Source organism: Drosophila subpulchrella, chromosome 2R, assembly GCF_014743375.2.
Source record: "Drosophila subpulchrella strain 33 F10 #4 breed RU33 chromosome 2R, RU_Dsub_v1.1 Primary Assembly, whole genome shotgun sequence".
Taxonomy (NCBI): domain Eukaryota; kingdom Metazoa; phylum Arthropoda; class Insecta; order Diptera; family Drosophilidae; genus Drosophila; species Drosophila subpulchrella.
Window position 1 is genome coordinate 15,071,371 of NC_050611.1, and position 24,843 is coordinate 15,096,213.

Sequence of the window (24,843 nt, forward strand, 5' to 3'; positions counted from 1 at the left end):
TTGCAGATGCAACATGCAACCGCAAACATTTAATAAAAACACGAGCTGACCATAAATAATTTGCTCTTTGCCCGCATCTATATCCTAAACAATCCAAATATTGCGCGCAAATATTAATTAAAAGCCACCAGATAGTGAATGTTACTCATGGATACACAACCACTGCAACAACCACTTAATAAACGCGCTTAACATAAATTAAAATGTATCTGCCCATTTTCTCCCTCCAGGCTAAAAACAATGAATTGTATGTTGAAAAAAGAATGTGCAACAAATGTATAGAAAAGTTTTCTTTCGCTGTTTTTGTTTACTGCGTTGTTGCGATGGAATAATGAAATGAAAAATGTGCGGCCGCATGGAAAATTAATTGTAATACATTAAAAGTGCAAAAGCGAAATAATTCAGTAGATATCCAAACTGCGCTACCAACAAAGCGATTCAATTTGTACAAATTACGACCCTGAGTAATGGGAACTGTTTAGCTTAACATATGCTTTGAGTTCCGGATGAATAGCCACCGACTTCTCTTCCTTGGTGACTCATTTCGATTAAAAAGTATCTGCAAATATTACTCATACGCAGTGGTTAACACAAAGAAGCATTAGTCACTTACTTATCTTTTTTGTCCAAAGTTAAAGAAACCCCAACTTGGGAAATACCCACGGGCTTAAGATAAAACCTAGTAATTCATATATTAGTGGTTAGACACCGAGCACTCTTAATTTGAATGCAGTGGAGCGATACTTAAGAGTATACTTAAGACCATTTCAAAATAAAAGAGCACATTGTGTTTAAATTACATAAAAACTTTTAGTCGACTTAAGGCCATTCCGAAGATGAACATAAATATTTACTTCTTTTGTAAAATATTTAATATGATTAGTCTCACGCGATTCAAATATTTGTTTATATTTTTAAATATATAAATAAATATATGATTAAAAATAAACTTTTAACTTACAACTTGGTTCCACGCTCCTTACGAACTAATACCATAATAAAAACGCCATCCCTTCCTTTTTTTTGTATCAAAAACTAATTGATTTATTTGCACCTTGTTAAAACAATGCAAATTGAATATTTGGTTTACAAAATAATACTTTGAGTTGATGGTTTCGCAGGCGGCATTTTCAACAACCTGTCATTACAACGCACTGAAATCACCACAAGTTTACGCGCTTAAAACTGATGGTATGTATCTGTGGGATGCAGTATGACACATTTTCTAGGTGTAGTGCGAGATTCGGCTGAAGATGAGCTAGCAAACTAGATGAATAGAGTATGTGTTTAGCCTAATAGAATCGTAGGATGAAGGCCTGACTAGAACTAGTTCCTATTTATATTTATGTGTATATATATAATGCATTTCGTACTGATCGGTAAGCGTTTGTAGTGCAGTCGCGTGCTCTTGGCGAAGCGATAGCAACTTTGGCTTTGTGCAGTTTTACTCGTATGGTTTTTGGCTACAAAAATACTCTTTACATATGGGCACATACACAATGTATAATGTGGGCCCCAAAATGGACCAAGCTACACCCATGCACTTCGGTTGTGTGATTGTGTAGGTATATGTATAAATATAATTTGGTTAATCTCATAATAAAGCCACTTAGCGGCACCGTTCACCAGCGGTTCGTGTAGAACTGGTTGATGCCCAGCACATGCTTCTCCTCATGGTACTTTTGCAGGATATGTGTGATGACCGAGGTTGTGTCGTTGTCGCCACGCCACACGCGTATCGCATGCTCGTTCTCCAGTATGCCCAGAAATGCTGTAAGAATATACATAGTTAGTTTTGTTTTTAAACGATTTTTCAGCTAAAGCTAGACCTACCCAGAAAAGTCTTCGGATTGCTAAGGGTCATCTGGACCTGTGGCATTTCCAGAATCACCTTTAGGATGGGCGAATCGGGCGCCAAACCCTCGCGCAACTCAATAACGCTGCCCGAGCGATTGTCGCACAACCATTCGCAAGCAGAGGCCTTGTTGTTACCAGTCTTCTTCAGCGCCGCCAGTACTGCCGTCTCCTCGAAACCCATTTCAGTAAGCGATTCCACAATCTCATCGCTGGGGGGTGAATCCCGATGGCTGTAGATTCGCACAATCTCGATCAAGGCGGCGGTGTTTTCAATGGTTTCCTTTAGAATCAGAATAGGTTAAGGTTTTTTGGGAGGTGCTGTTGCCATCCTACTTACATTATTGGTGACTATCGTAGATGGCGAGATGGAAGATAGACTGTGCTGCATGTTCATGGCCGGAGGTTCCTGTGGGTTTTCCTCGTTTTGGTTCTGTATCAGCCACTCCATCGTGGTCGAGTAAATGCCATTGTTGGCCTTCAAGGCAAATGCAGCCAGCTCCCGTTTGAAACCCATGTCCACCAGGCACTGTAGCGTATCGGCCTGCTGATTACGCCGGTTAATCAAACGTTGTTTCAGCATGGCTATCAGTCGCGGTGCATAGGGACCCGCACCTATTACCGCCGCCGAGGCCTGTGCCAGGGATATTAGCACCTTTCGCACATCGTATTGTATCTAAAAAAAAAGAGGGATGGTTAATTAAATTATAAGGAGTGAAGATTGTGCCGCTTACATTTGACTGCTGAAAGATCTCATTGATGTCGATGGTGGGCAGCTGGTTGCAGTTGACGGGCACATATCGCGTGGCGCTTTCCACCAACTGCTCATTGGGGCCGGGTACCTCACGGATCCGCGATACAGTTTGCGGCAGAGTGTTGCGCCGTGGAGACAAGATAAACGTTTCATTGTTGCGCACTTTAAGCTGGGCCAGAGTGTCCCCCTCGTTCAATTCGCCGCCAAAGTATTCCGCCCGGTAGAGACGATATCGCGGGTTTAAGTGCCGCACGTCCGGGGCGAACAGCTGGATGGATTCGGGATCGTCGCTGAGTTCCAGGATCACCTCGCTCTTCAGCTCGTTGAGGCGCTTGTTAACGTCCGTCTTGAAGACCAGAACCCGCGAGCTGGGGCAGATTACCCGCACCATGATCGACTCACCCGGCTTGTTGGCATCGTCTGCCTCGCCAGCAGAAGTGGAGGAATTGGGCCGATTGTGAGATGATTTTCTAAAGAAAACGATTAATAGAGAGATGATACGCAAAGTTTAGAGCATTACGAACCTGAGGAACAAACTGCGCAGTTTTTGCATAGTTTGATTTGGGTCGAGTGGGCAAGCGAATCCAACAGAGAATTTGGAATAAATAAATATATATTTGGGGTAAGCACTTGGAAATACTTGAGCATGTTCGTTTTGACTGTCAACTTACGCATGGGCCTGCTGCTGTTGAGTGGGCGTGGGCGAGTCATGGGGTGCCACCTGCTGCCCTGTTCGCTCCTCCCGGCGCTGTAGCTGCAGTTCCAGGTGCATGCGACGACGGCGGGCGGGCGATGGAGTCCTCAGGACGCAGCCGCCGCCGCCCACGAGAGGCCGGGAATGGGAGCCGGCTATCCCGCCATCCGTCTGCGTCTCCGACTCCGCCGTGTGGACATTCAGCGAGGATCCGCTGAGGCTGAGGCTCTCCGCATCGCTGGCATCTGTCCCCGTCCGCTGGCTGTGACTGTGGCTACTGCTCCGAGGACTTTCGTCCGCAGGGGAGCCACCGCTCCTCTTGCTGCGCGCCAGCCACTTGGCCCGTTTCTCGTTGAACTTCTCGCGCATCCAGGGTATCATCTTGGGTCTGCAGCTAGGTGCTCGCCTGTTTCGTTACATTTTGCGGCGCTTTTCGATGGCTAATCTGCATTTTCCCCGCAAATAAACAAAATCAATGCCAAAATACGATTTTTATTTTTGCAATGTCGATAACAAACAGCTGATCGGTGGAGTTTGCTAGCGACGGCGAAGCCGCGATATATCGGTATTTTATACTCTTTCTAGTATTTAAAATTATGTTGAATAACGGTTACTTTATAAAATTTAAAAGCTGTACTATTTTATAAATTACTAAAGTGAGTTTGGGTTATTGTTGTGTCGTTTGATACCACTTTAAATTTACTTGACTTCCTCGAATGCATTTTGTAGTTCTGTGTGCCAAAAGAACGAATTTTTCAGAACGGAACCATTGAGTTTTAAAAGACCAATAAGAAATTAAAGATCGTACATAAATCTTAATTGCTTCTTTTTGTAGGGGTGGTAAATTTTTGTAAGTCTGGTTAATGGGACAAATCCTGTACAGAGATGCACTTTGAATAAGTAAGTGTAGGTACCTGATAAAGTATAGACCAAAAACCCAACTTCGTACTTACTTACTTACTTGAAACCAGTTTGATCCGGGATTTCAAAGTTCAGGTATAAAACTTAGGTAGGAATTTACCACAGCCAAAGGTGCAACAATTTTCCATCTGTCGAGGATTTCAAAAAGCAGATGGCAATATTAGTCCGATCTATAAAATAAGGCAATCCCTTAGGAAAATGTTATGTAGCCATTAAAGTCTGTGCTAAAAATTCTATTGCCTTACAAGTATTAGCTTCTAAGTCCATGTAAAGTTTACGTAACGTACAGGTAGAAAAAATGAGAACATGGTTAGATCTAGGATGTTTGCGCCAATTAAGAGAATATTACCAAGTGAATTAATAAATTGTGGTTTCTGTACAATAGACTTAATGTTTAGAAGTCGTCTTTTTTTTTAAAGTATTCTTTGATTCCTACAAATGCCAAAAACAGAAAAGCCTTTATGTATCTGAAAATTGATTTGTTTTAAATATAAAAAAATTGTTTTAGTCGACCTCATTTATTGTTAATAAGCTATTGAAACTAAAAAAAAATTACTTGATTTTGTATAGTTTATATCGTCAAAATGTAACTAGAAAAAATCAACTAGCCAAGTGCTTAAGTATTTTATACCGCCAACTAAAATTACTCCCAAAATAACAGTAAACGTTTAATTAAATTCCGAATAAAATTATTAACGATTCCTTTTTTCTTACTTTTGGCAAAATATTAATATTTCAGCCTATATTAGATTTAAGGTTGTTTAGGGATTTCAATAAGAACTTAATTCAGGAATAATCATTTTCAATGTTATTGTGTGTTGTATACCGAACCCAAATTTAATAAAAAAGAAAGTGTATGGTAACAATAAGCCAATTTATAATATTTTGCTATAACTTATGCAGTATATTTAAAGAATAAAGTATATGTATATCTTTTTTACCTCCCACGTTATAATTATTGAGATGGACCATTCACAATAGATGCGCGTGCTCCGAACATCGCGACACGCTGCCATCCCTAGCTGCCATCACGGGTCCATCTCTATGCGCCAAGAGCAACGATACCGATACCAAAAGCATTCAATCGATTGCTACACATTTTAATTATTGCTAGAACGCGCAAATCAGTGGCTAAAAAGTCAGCGAAATATGTTTGCCGCCCGCTAAACGCCACCGCGTCGATCCCGCAGCGTTATCAGAGTGCCCCCCGTCGCCTCCAGCGCCCCACAAGTGGGCGAAAAGTGTTTGTGTTTGCGTTTTGGCAACCCAACTACTGGCATATGCATATCGGTGTGTGCGTGTGCGTCAGTTTCGTTTCAGCAGAGCTCACGTAGCATAAAACGCGAGAGTTTCTGTTCTTCGGTCGAGGGAGGGGGTGAGACGGGAGCGGGAAAGAAAAAAGAAAAGAAAAGCGAGGCGAAGAGGAAATGTGAAGAGTGCCGCAAAACAGATCGACACGAATTGGAAGTAGAAGCCGGAGCAACAACACATGAATGGGATACACTCTCCTGCCAAAAATTCTAACAAACATTCATACATACATATGCACCACTCACGAATGCAGCGGACATACAACACGACACACATCCACACACCCTCAAATATTGTTTGAAGCGGCAGAACGGAACAGCAAGAGAGACCGAGAAACAGAGAAAGAAACAACAAAAACAGGCCAAGAATCTGAAGACGCAGCGCAGGTAAGCAAAAACAAGCGATAAAACTTTTCCCCCGTGTGTGTATGTATGCGGTGCGTGTGCGTCGTGTGGGTGTGCGTGAGTGCGTGTGCGAGAGTACCGTTTACCTGCGCGGGAGGGGGAGTGGGTGGGTGGTTGCAGGCAAATATTCGGTTTGAATTCGCTTTCTTTGTTTATGTTTGTCATTGTCACAATTATTCTGCTTTTGTGCACACGCCGAGCAACAACCTCATCCTCCCACTCCTCCCCGTGAATTTTTTGCTAATTGTTTTACGCATTTGTTTATATGCCCAAAGGCAAGCGGAACCAGTGTGACCAGCTGATGTGCGAAACTCATTGTTATGTTTTTCGTATATAACGGCAGTATCTGAAATATCTTATCGCACATAACAAATTGCATTTAGTCAGCGCGAAAGTAAATTGTAACTGTCCATCAACTGTCTAGTTGCACAGTAAGAAAAAAGGTAATTTTGATTGTAACGAATCGGTGTTATATACAGTAAACATCCCGTTAGCCCTTATCAAGTAATAAATGTGTATCCCACATTTATAATGACACATATCAAAATTCTATAGTTTAAATTTTAAGTGATTCATTTTTTGAAATCTGCTTCGTCATCTGTGTTTGCAAATCTCGTTCGCTTTATAAGATCTAAATATTTCACAATCTACATCATATAGTGATCATTTTGGCCACCTACTCCCAAGCCATTCCAATTCGGTTTTATTATCTGTTAATTATTTAACTCATAATATACTTATTGTTTTCCAGCATTTTATTAAGCGCAGCATCGTAAACAGAGCCTCAAGGGAAAGTGTCGCATATATATGATTCCATTTTGTCTTCTTGGAGAGCAAACTTAAGTATAAAACCCCATACGTTTTAAGCCTAGATAGGTGAGTAACCATCTGAAACCTTACACCAAAAGATCAACTAACATCCCTTTAAAATCCCAACACAGGACCTAACTTTAAGCTCAAACAAAGGCAGACAGCATGTGGAATTCCGAACCAACACATCGCCAGCACCACCATCAGCACCAGCATAATGGCAACTCTACCTCGGGCGGACCGCCCGCCAAGCAGCTGGGCATGACCTCGGCCATCAGCCTGGCCGAACCACGGCCAGAGGATCTGCAGCGGACCGATGAGCTACGCGGCTCCCTGGAGCCGTACAACGTCTTCGAGAGCCAGGACGAGCTGAACCACCGCATGGAGATCCTGGCCAAGCTCAACACACTGGTCAAGCAGTGGGTCAAGGAGATCTCCGTCAGCAAGAACATGCCAGAGTCAGCCGCCGAGAAGCTGGGCGGCAAGATCTACACATTCGGCTCGTACCGATTGGGTGTCCATCACAAGGGCGCCGATATTGACGCCCTCTGTGTGGCTCCGCGCAACATCGAGCGCACCGACTACTTTCAGAGCTTCTTCGAGGTGCTCAAGAAGCAGCCGGAGGTCACCGAGTGCCGCTCCGTTGAGGAGGCCTTTGTGCCGGTCATAAAAATGAACTTCGACGGCATCGAGATCGATTTGCTGTTCGCACGTCTGTCCCTAAAAGAAATACCCGATGACTTTGATCTGCGGGATGATAACTTGTTGCGGAATCTGGACCACCGCTCGGTGCGCAGTCTCAACGGCTGCCGTGTTACGGACGAGATTCTGGCTCTGGTTCCCAATATTGAAAATTTCCGCCTGGCCCTGCGCACCATCAAATTGTGGGCAAAGAGTAAGTGTTAAAGGATTAAGTTTTCTGTATAGAATTACGACTAATTCTCCTGTTTTCCCCCCTCTAGAGCACGGTATCTACTCAAATTCTTTGGGTTATTTCGGCGGTGTGACCTGGGCCATGCTGGTGGCCAGGACTTGTCAACTGTATCCGAATGCCGCAGCTGCCACGCTGGTGCACAAGTTTTTCTTGGTCTTTTCGCGCTGGAAGTGGCCTAACCCAGTGCTACTTAAGCACCCCGACAACGTTAATCTGAGATTTCAAGTGAGTCAGATACAATTGTACAAGCTTTCCAGATTAACTAATCTTATTTCCCTTTTCTAGGTCTGGGATCCGCGTGTCAATGCCTCTGATCGCTATCACCTGATGCCCATTATTACGCCCGCGTACCCACAACAGAATTCCACATTCAATGTGTCCGAATCCACCAAGAAGGTCATATTGACCGAGTTCAACCGCGGCATGAATATCACGGATGAGATCATGCTCGGCCGCATTCCGTGGGAACGTTTGTTTGAGGCGCCCAGCTTCTTCTACAGATATCGCCACTTTATAGTGCTGTTGGTCAACTCGCAGACGGCCGACGATCATCTGGAGTGGTGTGGTCTAGTGGAGTCAAAGGTGCGTCTGCTGATAGGCAACCTGGAGCGGAATCCCCACATTGCTCTGGCCCACGTCAATCCCAAGTGTTTTGAGTTTAAGAAGGGCCAAAGTGCCAACAACTCGCAGAACAACAGTGGAAACGAAGACGATCTAAAGCAGTCGCAGGGCAGCCAATCTGCGGTGACATCGGCACCCTTCTGCTCTATGTGGTTTATCGGCTTGGAGTTTGAACGTTCGGAGAACCTCAATGTAGACCTCACCGAGAGCATACAGAACTTTACGGAGCACGTAATGATGCATGGCGTAAGTAGATGAACAAATTCCGGACGTGTACACAGCATGTTATTAATTTATTACATTTGCAGGTAAACATCAAAATGCTCAAAGAGGGCATGACCATTGATGCTCGCCATGTGAAGCGCAAGCAGTTGTCGCTCTATTTGGACTCGGACTTCCTCAAGCGCGAGCGCAAGTCCATGGAGAGTCATAATAATTTTAATAATGCGTTACTGGCCAACCGCAAGCGACTGTCCACGGAACTGGCACAATCGCAAGACCCACTGCCGCCAGGACAACAGCAATCGAGTGGAAATCGCGGACGGGATAGCGGGGCCAAGATACACAGACTTAGCGAATCGGTAAGTGCCTATAGCTATTCAATTTCGAATGTCCAATAATATGAACCATTTCCTGTTTAGCTGACAGAGGATAACTCGAATGCCTCTAGCGATATGGGGGCAGGAACGCCTACTACGCCCACAGCGGCGCAAATGAGTGCGCCGAGCTTCAAGAGCTCGGGCAAAAACGGCTCCGAAATGGACGTAGTGGAGCAGGAGCCGTCGCAGCCGCACAACAACGGCAGCAACAATGGCAGCGCCAACAGCAACACAACCACAACGGAGGTGGCATGTTCGTGACAACCGCCAACGCTACATCCACATCCGCCGCATCAGCAGCCACCGCCCCCGCCGCCACAGCCCCCAGCTCATCATCATCATCATCAGAAGTTCCGGAAGAACAACAACGCGGCTGCGGCGGCTGCATCCAACAGCATTTTCAACCAGCGCTCGATTCTGCATGCCGCTTCCAGTCTATCGGCTGCTCTAAGCATAACCGGACACAAGCGCAAGCAGCAGACGGCAACATCAACAACCACGATCAGTAGCATTGCTCATAGCAGCTACAACCACCACAGCAACAATAATAACAACAACGGCGGCGGCGGAGGCGGCAGCGGTCACTACAACAAAACGTACTACATTGATGATGATGATGAGGACAACAACCAACAACATTTGACACCTAGCAACCAACCACAACAGCAACAAAAAGCGGTCAGAGTAGCAGCAACATCGACGACACCAGCAACATCAGTCCCTGTAGCTGCAAGTGCCGCACCACCGGCACCGACAATTTCTTGTAAGTTGCCTAAATGTTTTTCCTTGTTCTCGTACTCTCATCCATTTTCTCCTACTTCCTTTGACACGAGACTGTTTCTCTACTCTTAAGTTGCCTATCTACTTACTATTACGTATTCTATAACCAGTATTTCCGCCAAAGTGGAAACAATCTAACAAAAAATTACTTCTAATTTTAACATTTTTAAAATCCAATTTACAAAGCCGGAGACTAAGCTCAATAAATGATGATGAAAATAAACTTTTAAAAAAAGAAAAAACAAAAAAAAACTGAACATTTTTGGTATTTTTATTTTCCAAATTATTTACAGTGAAATTTGTTTTGGGCAAATGATTACAGGTTTATGAATCTGCAAGGATTATTTGAAGAAACCTTGCTTGGTACGATTTCCAAGAAACAATTTCATAAATAAATGAAAATAAAAACTTTTAAACTTATGTTATTTATCTTTTGGTTCAAAGAATTTAGAAATTTTAAACTTACTTGGTTGCATCTACTATATATGGCCTTTCTCTTTCTGGAAATGGCTTTAAGTTATTTCTTATCCAGATGCTACATGAAGTATAGAGTAAAAACAGAAATTTTAAATCAGATTTTTAACGTTTCGGTATTATAATTTTGTGGGGATATTAGTAAATTAAAGAAACACTATCTTCTCGAATGCGGAGTTATAGTTTAATTCGGAAGCTATCATTTCTTGAAAATGTCCATCTTATTTTGGAAATAATTGTTCAAAAATAATATTTTAGATTCCTAAATTTTTCTAAGCCATTTCTGTGCTTCTATTATGTTGACTTTCTATTTCTTCTTCGTTAATATATTTTAAGCACGAATGGATCAGCAAAATAATTAGATTAATGAAGTCATTTCTGAGATCTACAAATTTGAATTGAAATTTTTTTGTCCATAACGTATCACCTATCCAAAAACTTTATAGTCATATATTTTTTACAACCGATAATTTATTTCTTCGTTGTAGCTTACTAAAAATGCTATCAACGATAAATAATATTTTAATATACATGTAACTAACCATTTTATACCATTTTGTAATATCTTTGCAGTGTAAAAAGCTATTAAACATACCATTTAAGGATTAGTTATCATAGTTATTTTCTCCCCAATGATTTTCTCGGCATTGATGCCCAAACAAATATGAAGCCCACAATATTTTATACAAAACGGTGAGTGGGACGCCTAACATTTGACCACTTAACAAAATAATTTGACTGTGTATCCATTGCAGGTTTCTATCATACACCTTCTACAAAGTTATGTTAAACATTATTCTTTCAAGAAACTAACATTGGCCAATCGTCAAGTTAAAATTGGCATTAGGAGATCAACAATCGCCGCTAAGACAAGAAAACATCAAAGACTTGCTCGACCTAATAGCGGCAGAGAAAGCCTTTCTCTAACATTTGTCTTAATAATATTGTTGTACATCTTTTTTACTTCCCCACAGCTGGTTTGAGGAGTGCGTAGAAGAGAGATGTGTGGAGAGGATGAGGAGGAAGATGGATGGGTGAAAGCGGCGGACAGACAAGATCCTGGAGAAATCTGCTGCGAAAACTACTTACAAATTAAGATTTCTTTATAATTTTTCATCTTCTTGTTTTCAATATTTGTTTTCTTCTTCTTCTAGTTGTACAACGCTGAAAATTTGAAACAATTATGTTCGTTTTTCTAAGAAATGATATCTGAAAAAAGGTAATAACAAAAACATATAAATGAAATGAAGATATTGATTTAATTTTACCAAATAAACCAGAAAAAACAAAGCGAAAGCTAAAAACAACAAAGTATCCATGTTTTATTTCAATGTGCTGGGAATGGGGAATGGTATTAAAAACAAATGCTTCAGGAAAATCTATAAATGTGGAATTTAAAGAGCAAAAGATTTGGAGTTAGCTTTATCACAGTTCTATGTTGACCTGAAGTTAAACGTGAATATAATTTTTTTTAAATGATCCAATAAACATTGAGCATGATTATATTATGGTTAAAAAGTAATAACATTTTATCTGAGGAACCAACAATCCAAGATACATTTATATTTGTAACACTTCTAGTTAAACTCGAATTTTTACAGTATACGCCTTAAAAAAGTATTAAATCATTTGAATTTACATTTTAATGAAGGGAAAGATCATAGATATAATAATCATTCCTTGTGTTTTCCCAACAATTTCCTGGATTTCACATGAAGGATATATCATGATCAATGTCTAACTGAAATTTGAACAGAATTGTTGCGTCCAAGAGGTAGAGTATTATTGCCAGATTAGTTGGTTGCAAGTTGGTGTCGTGGATACTTGGGGATGAAGTACTCCATGCGCTGGTTTCGCCGTATAGCGCACTCCTGGTACTGCAACCAGTCACTAAGGGACGTTTTGTGACACTGCTCCGAATCGCCCTTTTCATATAGCTGCTGACGCAGAGCGAAAAAGAAGGGGCGGACTTTCTTCTTCCTGCTATAGACATAGCGCATCAGCCATTTCTCGATCTTAATATCGTTGTAGATGGTCGATCTGTTCAGGCAGACGGTGGTAAGGTTCTCAACACTGGGATAGTAGTTCTGAATCGGATTCGGATTAACCGACAATCGTGCCACCTGACCACCTCCCGGGCCGAAGCGAGTGTCCAAGAATTGATGTCCAAAGGTGATTCCCCAAGGATTGTATACCTTTTCCCCATATTGATTGGTATAGAACTTTTGAATGCTAACAGTCAGCTCCTTGCCTGTTTCATTTCCTGCTCCTCCACCACCGGCTTCTTCAGCTCCTCCTCCTCCGCCTCCTGAACCCTCCCCTTCCCCTTCCGCCCCTGCCTCAGTCACTGCTTCCCCATCCTCACCACCTGCTTCTTCATCCTGTGGATCAGCATAGAGTCGTATGCCACTTTTAGGGGTTTTCTTGGGTACAATAGTGGTTCGTTTAGTCACAGCAATGGGCAGTGGGGCATGGGTTCCATCGTAGCCAGTTCTTCGGTGATAGTCGTCTTGTAGTTTCTTTCCGAAAACTCTAAAGCCATCAGATTTATGCTGCATTTGGGTATTGAAAACATCAATATCGGACTGATTTTGATTGATCTGCCTCGGAGCTCTCTCCGCCGGAAGATCCTCCGCCATGGCGATCGGAAGTGACTCCGGATCGGGTAGAGCCAGTGGCAAGCCAACGAGTCCTTGCACCCATAAAATCTATATGATCATAATACACACACGTAAGGATAATTTTAAAATATAAAGTTGCGTTAAACACTCACGATTATTGATGTTATCGCTAGGAGGACCCCTTGGAGTACTCCATAGCTATGGCTATGCATTGTGTTCCGCGCTATCTTTCCTTTAGTCAGTATTATTACTTTTGTGTTACTTCCCTTATTTATGTAGTGTAGTTGTACTTTACGAATGTAGAAAAGAAGTGTTTCCAATAAAGAGTGTACATTGACTTCAATAACAGAGGAACTTAGATTACTAAAACTAACCAGAAAACAAGGCCTTCTGAAAAACCAAAACTAATTTTACTTAAAATAACTTTATTATTATTACATTTCAACAAATACCTTACGTGTTATGTAGTACTTAAGGGTGAAGGTAAATAGTGGTTATAATATCAAGAATCAGAAAATTTCATAAAGTGCCTTTATAATACCAACCGAAAGTCCGACAAGACCTAGCCTTATCTTGAAATAATTTTGAAATTGTTTTTATACAATAAAATGGAACTAAAAATAAAACAAAGGGTAGATAAGCGAATTATAATAAACCGATTAAATGTTTTCCTCATTAGTTCAGAATCCTAAACTCATTAAGCAAGCTTTTCCGATGGTGATCGGTAGTACGGTGGGTATTAAAATAAAATATAATCATAATCGAAGGAATTCACGTTACGAATGTATAAGACTGTAAAGTATACATTAAATCCGATTCATATTTATAAATAACATAATACTCGGAGGTTCTTGTGACTAACACTCTATAAACCTTCACGGATTTCCTTAGTATTATATTTTATAATAAAGTTGTATTGTACGGTTTATTGATGTTGTATTCAAGAAATGTAAGTAATTTCAATGCCAAGAAAGAAATAGACAAAGTCCTCGACAATAGTATAATATAATTTGGTTAGCTACAATTTCGCAGGTGGTTGTCTCAAGAGCGACCAACATCAAGGATGATCCTGTCCTATAGTAAGTACAGTCACCACAATAACAGCATAAGGTAGTGAAAACTTCTTGACTGATCCTGCGTGATACCTAAATTTCGTGGGACGACACGGGGAACATACTTCGCGATAACTACCCAAACTAACCCGACGGTGAGCTACGATCCCAAGTCCTTGTGGGCCTAAACCTAATTGCAATTCTGCGAAAATTATGCGCGACACAGCTGCGCGTTTTTCCCCGAAGCCGAGTAGCATTAATCCGTTTATGGCCATGGATTAAGTTGCAAAATATTCACGAAGGTCGCCGCGATCCGGGACGCGAATTCGCGGAACCACACCGACCCCTGCAGGTAAGATCGCCCGCCACCCACAGGTAAGGGATTACAACCCAAGAAAGCGGGTATAAAAGATCCAGCCGCCGGCAGTAGGATCATCAGTTACCAACGCATCCTCAGAGTGTGACGATCCAGCAGTGAAATAAAGTTAATCAGCTCGGGACAGCAATTATACGACAAACCTTGTTCGGTTTTGCCAATTTCCTAGCAGCACTGGGTAAAGTTTGTCCTATAATCTCGAAAAGACGACCAGCAGAGTGTAAACCAACCATAGGTCTCTATCTTGGGATGCATCTTGTGCAGTTATGATTCTATCTCTCATCACTGGGCAAAGTGTGTCTCAAGATCCTGGCCACAGCATCATAACTTAAACGAAAAAAGACATACAAAAGTAAGTGATAAAAGGCACACCAGTTTTAAAATTGAATGGCGAATGTCGGTATGGTCTCTTTTTCAAACGGTAACGATCAAGCGAAGTGACTAGACCGAACACTCGTGCTATAATTTTAAAATATACAACATGCAAAGTGAAGTTTAAAGTGCAAGTATTCAATCTAACTAGGTTGCAATTAGTTTCTTTGGTCGTCCAGCCTTAGGTGACTCTACTGATCATAAAGCTAGACAACCATTGAAGTTCGTTGTGGCATTTGCAGCACTACAAGCCAATAAATCAAGTTAAGTGATCCCATCATATCTCGGGCCATTCGCCAAAAGGAACGATCGTTGTGATATGCGTTGTTCCGTTACATATCACAGTGATTTTCCTTTATAGCGCATGTCTGAAGCCCAAAACTCATCAAGGATAACAATATTCAAAATACCTATCTAATCCTGAAAAACAGCCTTTAAAGTAGAGGGAATAGTTGCTGTGCTGTAAGTTAACAAGCTATATCTATATCACAGTGGCTGTTCTTTTTGTACCTAAAGTGCCTAACATCAGACGTTTTGTTCTTCCTGACAAATATCCATTCCGTTTTCAACCCCAGGGAACTTCTGCTGCTGATATATTTTCTTAAGCTCCTATATCACAGTGGCTGTTCTTTTTGGTTGCACGGCCAATTCCAGCGATTTGTCATCTGCGGCATGTATTTGTGTCAACTCAATGCGAAAATTGAAAATTGTTCAAAAAGAAGGGAACGGTTGCTGATGATGTAGTTCGAAACTCTCACCATTTATATCACAGTGGCTGTTCTTTTTTGTTTGCCAATCGATCTACTTTTAGTGGTTTTCCAGGACATGAAATAGAAAATATTCTCTTACAGCAAATTCCTCGAGCTTCGAACTTTGTGGAAAGACTGATGAGAAGGTGGTTTCCTGGCTTTTGAATCAATTCGTCATCTGTCTGAACTTTTGTCAATAAATAATGCTTACCTTACAATGAACTCCTTGGTTTTCTTGAAGATTTTTTTGGGGTGGTGACTCTATTCACATGTAATATTTAATAACTTTTTCTATATGCCTTGAATTAAATAGAAGTAGCTAAGCAATCAAATAAAATATTGTCTTTAAAAATGTTTAATTAAGAACAAGCGAAAGTAGTTTCTAATTTATTATCTTTATTTAATATTTTCTTCAACCTAGCGAAAACTTAAGTAACTGCAACTTAATAAAATGTCTCTCTAGCCCATTTCTATTACTTAAATCAACTTAAAGTTTTCCTGAGCATTTGACAATATCAATTTCAATTTAAACAATCGGCAACTGTCGCCTCGTGCGATTTAAATTAATTGTGATATGTGGCTTAAAACATGAGCCAGGAAGTGCCATGGTAATGTGGAACTTTTGAAACTTTCTCTCCTGCATCAGCCTGCTATGCGACCCTTTCCAGGTGAAAGAGCACCTGACTCGCATTTGGAATTTCACGCGTGTGCGGAATGACCAAAAGTTGGCCAAAACCAACTCTTTGCTCGAGGCGTGGCCAGTTTGCTGCTGGCCAAATGCAAAACAAGCAAACTGTGAAATCCCATTTTGCATTGACAGGGCCATGGCGTCCCCATGCCATAATGTTCGCAATGGCTGCCAATGGCCAGCAGCCATTGTTGCATTGTGGCCAAGGACGGTGCTGTCTATGCCACTGTTTCTGTTTCTGACTTTGGCCACCGGCTCCAGGTGGGCTGCTAAATCCTCCTTCTCGACCGGAAGTGGGGAAACGCAAAAGGAAGAGGAAACCGAGTGGCGGAAATGCGATTAAAATGTTCCATACAGTCGATGCAAGCTTCCGCTATGGGGAAAACAAAGAATAATGTTCTTAAAATTAGTTCTCCAAACAAAGATAAAACGCTCCTTGTTTTAAACATGATTTTTAAATATCTATATTTTTAGTTTAGCTGGAAATTTAATGGTTGCTATTAATGTTATAAATTTAGTAAAGACACTTAGTTTTGTTAAAATTATATAATGATTGTGATAAATGATGACATACATCCAGGAATTACATTAAAAATAAATATTAACAAAATATTACGATTTTGATTGATTTTACAAACTATTTCATTTATTAGCAAAGTTTACAAAGCCTTTTTAGCATTGCATTGCATTAATTTTTCGCATTATCCAATACTTAAACGCTTATTGGATCATATATAACCTTGTAGATCCTTAAAGATTTATTTGATATCTAGCAAGGGATGGAAGAATAAAGAAAAGAAGAAAAGAATATCAACTAAAAGAAAAACAAATTTCTTTCTATTATGAAGAGTTTCGGATAGAATACATTTTATTGAAAATCCTACTCTTTCTTCGCATGGAGACGATACAGGTAATTTTCCACGCGAATCTTTTGGCGTAACACCTTTCGCGGTTCCCGCTCAATGGTGGCCGTGGTGCCATCGTGGTTGTGGAAAAATCCGCAGTAGCGGGCGGGCACGAACTGCTTGATCTTCTGCTGCCGGCTGTACCTCTCGGTCACCTGCAGGTTGCACTTCTTGATCGCTGTCACCTCGACGTGCATGCAATTTCGACACATGTCCGCATCGCTGCCAAAGTTGTGGAAGTAGTCACCCACCGGCTTCTCGCCGCACACCGAGCACTTGGCGTTGTTTTGGGGACTGCAGAATACCGCCACCGCTGGCCAGATGATGCGCCTGCATCCGAACGCTGTCTCCACATCATATTCCGGGTATTTCAGGTGGTGCGTGTAGGTTGAGGGCCTAGAAAATAATTTTTAAAGTATTTTTTTAAATTTAGAATAAAATATACAAGCATTTTCAAAATATTTACCCTGGTGTTACCCATTTCTGTTCGCGCACAATCTGCTTGTTAAAAGTGAAATAGTACTGAGTTCCTGGAAAGTCGGTGGCGTAGGATCCAATAGGTGGATACCCGAGCTCTCGATAGGGCGGTAGGCGTGGCATCTTGTTGGCCAAGGCTGAAAAGCCAGCTTTTGACGGGTACTGTAATAGGGGTTGAAAGTGTTACTTAATTAAAATACGTGAAAAGGCTCCGAAATGAGCTCGGCAAGATATTTAGATGTTGCCTACTCAGCCATTTTATATTTTTCTTTATTCGGGTACTAATTATATTTTTTTTATTGAACAAAATTTGCTCTCTAGCAGGTTAGTGATAAGAAACTTTCAGAGCTTATCGATAAGATAAACCATATGAGGGTAGAATATCTAATTAAAATGAGACATCATAAAGAACGATCGGTTTAATGAAGCTTCTTCAGCTTTTAACTGTCTAAAGAACAGGTTCCACCCTTAACCGACTAAAAAACTAACTGAAGTTTATTACAGCCTATGGCTACTACTTTTTCCATGTGTCATTTAATCTCTGGCTTTGTTCCATAAGCCATTATGTATGGAAAACTTTAGGGTCGATTAATTTTAATGATAATGATGATCGTCATAGCTTTATAGCCTACAACGTATTCGTATGGAGAGCTACTGCTATACCAACTGGAGTAATCTTTTTGGTTTCCCATATTTTCAAAGAAATGCAATTAGTTAAAATTACTGAGTGAGTTTTAAATTAAGCTTAACTTAAGCTATTTAATTAATTTTTACAATCACAGTTTTTAACGGTCTATTTTTTCTCTTTTTTGCCTTTAATATTTTTGTGTTCATACGAACGGCCGTTAATATTTCGAAAGTGAAAAGCCAACTGAAGAAGTTCACACACGCAGAAGAAAAAACGCCTACTTGTCTGCAATTGGACATTCAGACGTAAGCTCATGTATTTAAAAATTTGGTAAAACAGTACGATATTCCTAATGAGATTCGCAATTAAATTTTCTTAGTGTATATGCTGCTCTCTACCATAATGGGTGTGTTCCCATTATTCTCATTTTATCTTGTCGGTAATCGAGTACATTCATTCTGGTTTTGGTATTACTATTTTCGTGCTGCTCATTCTTAAGCGCACCACCCTTAGGCTTCTTATAGATAGATGAGTCTTCAATATATAATTGCCTGTTTATGACCAATCTATTATCAGAATTTAAGATAGACAGTATGAGCCGTTCTTGAAGACATTCGCAGTCAATTAAATTATAGTATTCTAGCATTTAAAAATGGCTTCTTCTAAAATTAAACGATGCATTCAAATAAAAAAATTTTTTTGAGAAACATTGAAGTTGAACAAACAACTTAATCGTTCAAAAAGTTAAACATATTTAAAAAAAATCTCAGGATATGTGAAAAAAATAAATAAGTATGCGATCTTACCTTAAATCCAATTGGTCTGTCTACGTCATAGGCATTTGGAGCGACCGGCGGAAGTTTTTTGGTATAGCTATCCCGACAAAATGTGCCACTCGAGTCCCTGCGGATTTTCCTAAGGAAACCGACCGTCGGCCAAACTGGCGGATTGACTACATACTCGAAACCTGTAAGAAGGATGTCCCAAGATATTAGTGGCACTTAAAACAGGGATGTGTCCACCTAGATCATTGCATCGGGCTACAACGAGTCTCGTTTCGGAGCGCTGGCGACGCAGTTTTTCGCGCTCCTGGGCATTTAGCCTCTGGGCACGCATCTTGGATGAAAGTCGAAGTAAGACTGGAAGTTTTACCGAAATGGGCGGACCGTCGAACCGTGACAGCCACCGCAGCACACGCATCGCGGCACGCACAGAGTGATTTAATGGAATTCGTTTATATCCCGCCCCATCGATGATGATGTAAAATCAATATGTCTAAACCGTCGACGGTTCGCCGCGGAATCAGTATACGATGTTTGATTTCATTTGGCACACGTCTAGACGACTTTCCTCGCTTCATATTTTTTCAATGTTTCTATTTTTCTATTCTGTTTCGCTGTTGTTTGGGCTGACTCCCCGAACTTTGACCCAGTTGTGCCAATTTTATTCGGTTTTAATAGCTTTAAGGGGAAGAGGAAGTAGGGCATAAACTGGTTTGTCATTGGTGTCGATAACAACGGCGGGTGAAAATTGATTTACGATGCGTGCTGGGTTTTGGAAAAGATGTAATGAACTAATTATTTCAAGTTTTATGCTGTACGCAGAGTTATGCCAGTAAGGTCTAGTACCCGAATCTAAACGATCTTAAACCTAGATAATGCATCGATATTTGGAGTTCAGAGCACAGATCCTTTTAGTTACGTTTGTAGGAGAAATTCAACCTCATCACAGTTATTTTAAAGAGTTTAATTTAATTTGCTTAAAGCATATATGTATGCCAAAAAAACATTTCATCCACTCACCCTCCATGGAGGAAAACCCTTAAAAGAACAGAGTTATCTGCCAATGGATAACAATTAAAATTTGGTCACAAATCGGCTCTACAGCAAACTCAATTTGGTAGACTGAAACGTCGACGACTACTGATTGGAATACAAAATCAAATGCTTTTTTGTCGTATCAGTGCAAATAGTTTCAAAATAGTTTCGAAATACCACCAAAAATTGAGAAAAATGGCATGATAAATGTTTTTAAAGCGCATATCCTTGGGATATGCACACGCAAGGTTTGGAAGTCAGAAAATGCCTTACAACAATTTTCCGAGCGGTTTCGCCGGCGGCTTTCTGAGCTGGCTGAAGGGACAGAATGACTGCATGCCATTAATGCCAGTTAACCCCAACGTTGTCATCGGCGTCAGCTGCAGCCACCACTTGGCTTGGGGTTTTTTGGCCAGGACCTCTAGGTCCTCTCCCACTTTTCCAATTTCCCACTTTTCCACCTGCCGGATGGCACACACGCACATGAATGCTAATGCAGGCAGCGGCAGCACGCACAAATGCACAACCGCATCGCAACCACAGGAGGATCCCAGGCAGACATCCAACCGGATGGAGACAGTGGGTCAATTTATTTTCTCCAAGGACTATAATTCTTTTTACCAGGCACCGTCAATATGGGTTTTATGTGGTTTTAATTTTAAACCCAATAAGACTGATTTATATACACTTTGTTTTCAATCGTATATGTTATATAGTATTTTTACTTTGTGAATAAGCGTAAAATGGCGATATTTTATACGTTTAAAATACAATAGGACTAGCCCTTTAAATAAAAATCACAAACAACTCTTACTTACAGTCCCTGGTAACTAACACCATACTAGTCTGATTCACATAGAAACATTATTTGGTTTTAAGTTGACTTACTTAAAGTACGACATATTAGCTTCACTGTTATTCTTACTTTTCGTCAACAAAAGAATAAGTTGAAGTCTTTTCTTATATTGATGCGATCTTATATAGTTTGATATTGTGTATTTTGATATATAGGGGTATATAGGGGATAAATCCTTCCACTCAGATTAAAAAGTATATGTAGTATGTATTTTATTCAAAATTTGTAGATTTCTACTCAACAAATTTGGTTTTATATCCTTCCCCACAACAAAATTAAGGTTCCGCCACTGATTTGAAAGAATTCAAAATAATTAATTTGGGTTGTATATTTCATTTGGAAAACTTTTTATCCTTAGGTTGATCGTTTATTTCGAACACAAATTATTTTTTATGAATGTCACTGGTATTTTTCTACTTTCGCCACTGTACCCATTTTACGACGAGTGACGCTTAATTCGTGCAAATAAAATGATTGTGCAACATATGTTTGGGTAGTGGGTCTATTATAATACAACTTGCCGTGGTGGGGCTGGCAGGTGGCACGTACTGCTGGGCGCATCTCAAGTGCCCCTGCACTTCCGGCCGGAGTCCTGCAGCACGCCACATTGTTGCCGCAAACTTGCAACGCAATTACACAGAAATTGCGCATTATTTAAGTGTTTTGGCTGCTTCCAAATTTCGTAGGCGATGTGCGAAATGTTAATGAATGGTGCCACATGGCACAGCATCGACTGCTCCGATGGGGAGGTTAATTATGTCAACAATTAGACTGTTGGGAACTCGGGTATGGTTGGAACTGCCAAATGGAGTTGAATTCATTTAGCGTAAGCCAACCCACAATACCGGGCCAGTTGTTGCTCTAGGCAAACAAACAATTCCATTGCTCCTACAGGAGGGGCTCTTTCATTTTGGCTAGCCAAGTGCCATGTCCTACACAGGCAATTACAGCAACAATGGCTGCTGGCAGGCCATCGAGTGAATTGCAAATAAAAATGCAGCTCAAGTTTGCGGCATCGCTTCTCTATTTTGCATGGCACGCAGGGGGGTTAACAAGAAAGGACCATAAACGTGCCATTCACATGCAAAGCTCTGAAACTTTGGAGACCGAACTATTGGACAGAGGGAGAAAATTATAAGATTTGGTCACCAATTCTCCTATCTAAATTTAAAAAAATTAAAAATGATCCTAAGATCTCGTAAAATGGAGCCTAAAAGTATGCTACATTACAATATAAGTTTGGAAATTACACATACAAATGCCGAAAGACTAAACAATCCTTTTTATAGCATACTTTTAGGCACCTTCAATGTTTTTAACTTTCAATTGTTCTTAACTTTCTTAATAATTGTGTGGCGCATTTGCAATAATATACAAATATTGAAAACCTCATTTTCCTTTGTGTACTTTTTAAAGGCGGCCGGAAGTGACAGCATCCTGGTGCTGCTCCAGCTCCTGTCTTCTGCCTAAAACGAAAATTTGACTCACAATAAAAACAGGACCTGGCAGAAGCCAGCATGACAGCGCCGAAAACAAAACAGTTTAAGCCCATTGCGGAGCGGAAGTGCCGCTTATTACGCAGGATGTGGTTAACCGGAAATGAAACGAAGCAAGCCAAGTGCGACAAGCCTTTCGGCTTTTTGTTTAGGGCCCGTATGCGTGACTCCCTCTCTGCCTCCTATACACCATCCGTGAAGTGCATCCAAAACTAATTAGGCTCAAACCTTTAACATTCTAGGTATACATTTCTTTGAGCCACTCAAATTGGTGCTCAGGCAGCCAGCCTTTGTTGGCCATGGCAATCAGGAAAATGTCAGGCCAATAACCAACGGCCAGCTCACAAACAGCCAACAAACAGCGGCGCCGATTGCCAGGATGACGGCGAAATCAAATTACAAGATGCTCTGACATTTTCCACCAACCCCTACACACCACCCACTGGCCTAAACCACCGCCAACACGCCCCCAATCCGACATCAGCCCCCCTCATTATCCGCCCGCTGACCTAAATTCAATGCGTTTGCAATTTGTGCGGCAATGCGGCGGGGTTAATCATGCTAATAAACACCAACGTTGCACTTGCAGTTGTCGCTGCTCCTGTTTCCATTTCACAACGACTAAGGATGTTATGGTCGAATGCCTGATCAAGGAATACCCAGCAATCCGGTTAGCATACTTTTAGGCGAAGCACTCACAGCTGAAAAACCGGATTAGAATGTAATTAAAATGTTTTTCTTATGATCTTTAAAAAATTACTAAAAATGGTTTATAACTATGCTGCTATGGGGGGTCTTAGAAATCACTAAGATCTTAAATCGCCTTTTATAGTTATCGTTATCTAATACTAGGTATTAGGAAAGAAAATATTTTGTTGTCGGCCTTTAGGGATCTTTATAAAAGATTTTAAAGTATTAATTATTTTGAAAACCTTTTCCAGCCCTTACTTATGATGCTTACTTCTGTACAGTAAATTTCCTGAGGTTCAGCCTCTTTACTGACAATTATAAATATAATACGGTCCAGCATATTCCAAGTACAAGATACTATATTCTATTGAGGGGACCTTCAGAAATGATTTTAAGTCGCTTTTAAGAGTAGGTATTTTTACTGGGTTTTAGACACCTTTAAAATGATTTCAAAATATTAATTATATTGGAAACCTTTTTACATTACCTTTGCAAACCTTATTTGCATTGATACATATAGTACGCCCCATCATAATCCAAGTACCAGGTACAAAAACCATTGCATACTTACAGGCAGCGGAGTAAGGATTTTGGTCCCGGGCAAAAGCCAGTGTCGATACAGGACCGTTGCTTTTTGCGGTCGCTGCGTGGCATTTGCCATTCAAGTGGGGCGATTGTGTTGCGGGGGCGGGGTCAAAAGGGGGCATGGCTGGAAATCATACAAAATTGCAATGATTATGCACGCGCCTAGTTGGCAGTCAATTGCGGTCAGGTCCTCATTTGGATGTGGCCCAAAGTGGCCCATTATTGGTGCTAGATGGTGGGCAATGGCTGCCAGTTTATGGTAATCCAAACTTGCCGAAGCAGCTGCTGCCTGCCCAAAGAATTAGTTTTTCAATTTTCAATGCATTGGTCTTTAATTAAAGTGGGTATAACATAGATTTATCAATTACAAAATATTTAAAATGGTTTAAGTTAATTACAATGTATATTAATGTTATTTGATGCCATATAAAAACTTCATAAAAAACTAAATGCTGTTGTCATTGCAACTCCGACCAACATTTAAATTGTGTAAGCATATCTCTAGCTGTTTTAAAAATTTTTTTATTTAAGGTATCAATTAATTGCATATTTTTATGTGCCTTACGCAATTATTTATACTCATGGATTTCTATTATATCGTGATGACCATTTTTCAATTCCAAAATATGTATGATCCATTCAATATATCATTCATGACGTGCTGAGCCCACGCAAATCCCTGGCACATTATCTAATGATTTACTGAAATTGTCGGACTTGGCCTCAGTGAAACGAGAGTGAAACTTTCTTGACACTGCAAAATGCATAAGCCATGGGGTCAAAGGGTGGTAGATGCGGGGTGGCAGGTGAACAGGTCTACACACACGCTGTCAGCACAAAGAAGCAGGGGGCGGAATGGGAATCCTAGGCTGCCATCTCATCATTTCAGCTGTCACATTAAAAATGCATAAATGTTGCTTAAATGCAATCCAAGAAATGCAACTTGCCGTAATACGTGCAAAAATAAGGGAATGGGGCAGGGGGCCTCCAACCAATCAAAGTGCTTCAAGGATCCGGATAGGTTAAGTTTGGAAGGGGAACAAGTAGCGAGGAGCTAGAGCATACAATTTGTAACCTGCCTGCCATTTTGTGGGGGAAATGGTAAATACACTTGGAAAAACACGCATTCAAAAACCATTGTAGACTTGGGTATTGGAGAAAGAACTAAACCAATGGGCAGAAAAAGGTCAAATGGCGTACTAATTGCAAACTAAGTCAATCCAATAAATCAAAGCTAATAAATGGCCCATTTCTTCATTAAAGCTTCAGCGTATATTCATTATATCGATCTATATGTAGAAATTTTAAGAAGCTTTATTTATATTCCTATTTTTAAAACGTTAGATCGTTGTCTAACAATATGATATACTAGGGA

The 24,843-nt window shown here is 40.7% G+C and overlaps 4 protein-coding genes across 4 annotated transcripts; 1 reads left to right on the plus strand and 3 right to left on the minus strand.

Moving 5' to 3' along the window:
- Window positions 1-1,081: 1,081 nt before the first annotated feature.
- On the minus strand, window positions 1,082-3,817 carry LOC119551657 (ubiquitin-associated domain-containing protein 1). The gene is made up of 6 exons (XM_037861095.1): window positions 3,280-3,817; window positions 3,133-3,144; window positions 2,589-3,078; window positions 2,195-2,530; window positions 1,834-2,137; window positions 1,082-1,771 (listed from the first exon to the last, which is right to left on the minus strand). Exons 1-6 carry the CDS (start codon window positions 3,681-3,683, stop codon window positions 1,623-1,625), a joined length of 1,695 nt encoding a protein of 564 aa, XP_037717023.1. The 5' UTR covers window positions 3,684-3,817; the 3' UTR covers window positions 1,082-1,622.
- A 1,464-nt stretch (window positions 3,818-5,281) lies between these two features.
- Window positions 5,282-11,467, plus strand: LOC119550736 (poly(A) polymerase beta). Its single transcript, XM_037859651.1, is given in 9 exon segments — window positions 5,282-5,920; window positions 6,690-6,814; window positions 6,880-7,643; window positions 7,711-7,907; window positions 7,968-8,549; window positions 8,612-8,884; window positions 8,945-9,665; window positions 10,730-10,849; window positions 10,912-11,467. Coding segments are annotated over 6 exon segments (2,508 nt in total). The 5' UTR covers window positions 5,282-5,920; window positions 6,690-6,814; window positions 6,880-6,913; the 3' UTR covers window positions 10,735-10,849; window positions 10,912-11,467.
- Window positions 11,468-11,690: 223 nt separating this feature from the next.
- On the minus strand, window positions 11,691-13,116 carry LOC119550744. Its single transcript, XM_037859664.1, has 2 exons — window positions 12,930-13,116; window positions 11,691-12,864 (listed from the first exon to the last, which is right to left on the minus strand). The coding sequence occupies exons 1-2, from the start codon at window positions 12,987-12,989 to the stop codon at window positions 11,950-11,952; spliced, it is 975 nt and encodes a 324-aa protein (XP_037715592.1). The 5' UTR covers window positions 12,990-13,116; the 3' UTR covers window positions 11,691-11,949.
- Window positions 13,117-16,848: 3,732 nt separating this feature from the next.
- Window positions 16,849-19,944, minus strand: LOC119551143. The gene is made up of 4 exons (XM_037860333.1): window positions 19,827-19,944; window positions 18,831-18,991; window positions 17,386-17,558; window positions 16,849-17,315 (listed from the first exon to the last, which is right to left on the minus strand). Exons 1-4 carry the CDS (start codon window positions 19,831-19,833, stop codon window positions 16,895-16,897), a joined length of 762 nt encoding a protein of 253 aa, XP_037716261.1. The 5' UTR covers window positions 19,834-19,944; the 3' UTR covers window positions 16,849-16,894.
- Window positions 19,945-24,843: the final 4,899 nt, after the last annotated feature.

What these genes read in the sequence shown, in the direction of transcription:
- LOC119550744 (XM_037859664.1), bottom strand. Translation starts at nt 12,989, where the DNA reads ATGCATAGCCATAGCTATGGAGTACTCCAAGGGGTCCTCCTAGCGATA. An exon ending in TAGCGATAACATCAATAATC is followed by an intron (nt 12,865 to 12,929) that starts GTGAGTGTTTAA and finishes ATGATCATATAG; the next exon opens with ATTTTATGGGTGCAAGGACT.
- LOC119551657 (XM_037861095.1), bottom strand. Translation starts at nt 3,683, where the DNA reads ATGATACCCTGGATGCGCGAGAAGTTCAACGAGAAACGGGCCAAGTGG. An exon ending in AGATCTTTCAGCAGTCAAAT is followed by an intron (nt 2,531 to 2,588) that starts GTAAGCGGCACA and finishes CTTTTTTTTTAG; the next exon opens with ATACAATACGATGTGCGAAA. An exon ending in CTACGATAGTCACCAATAAT is followed by an intron (nt 2,138 to 2,194) that starts GTAAGTAGGATG and finishes CTGATTCTAAAG; the next exon opens with GAAACCATTGAAAACACCGC.
- LOC119551143 (XM_037860333.1), bottom strand. An exon ending in ACAGACCAATTGGATTTAAG is followed by an intron (nt 17,559 to 18,830) that starts GTAAGATCGCAT and finishes CCCCTATTACAG; the next exon opens with TACCCGTCAAAAGCTGGCTT. An exon ending in CAGAAATGGGTAACACCAGG is followed by an intron (nt 17,316 to 17,385) that starts GTAAATATTTTG and finishes ATTATTTTCTAG; the next exon opens with GCCCTCAACCTACACGCACC.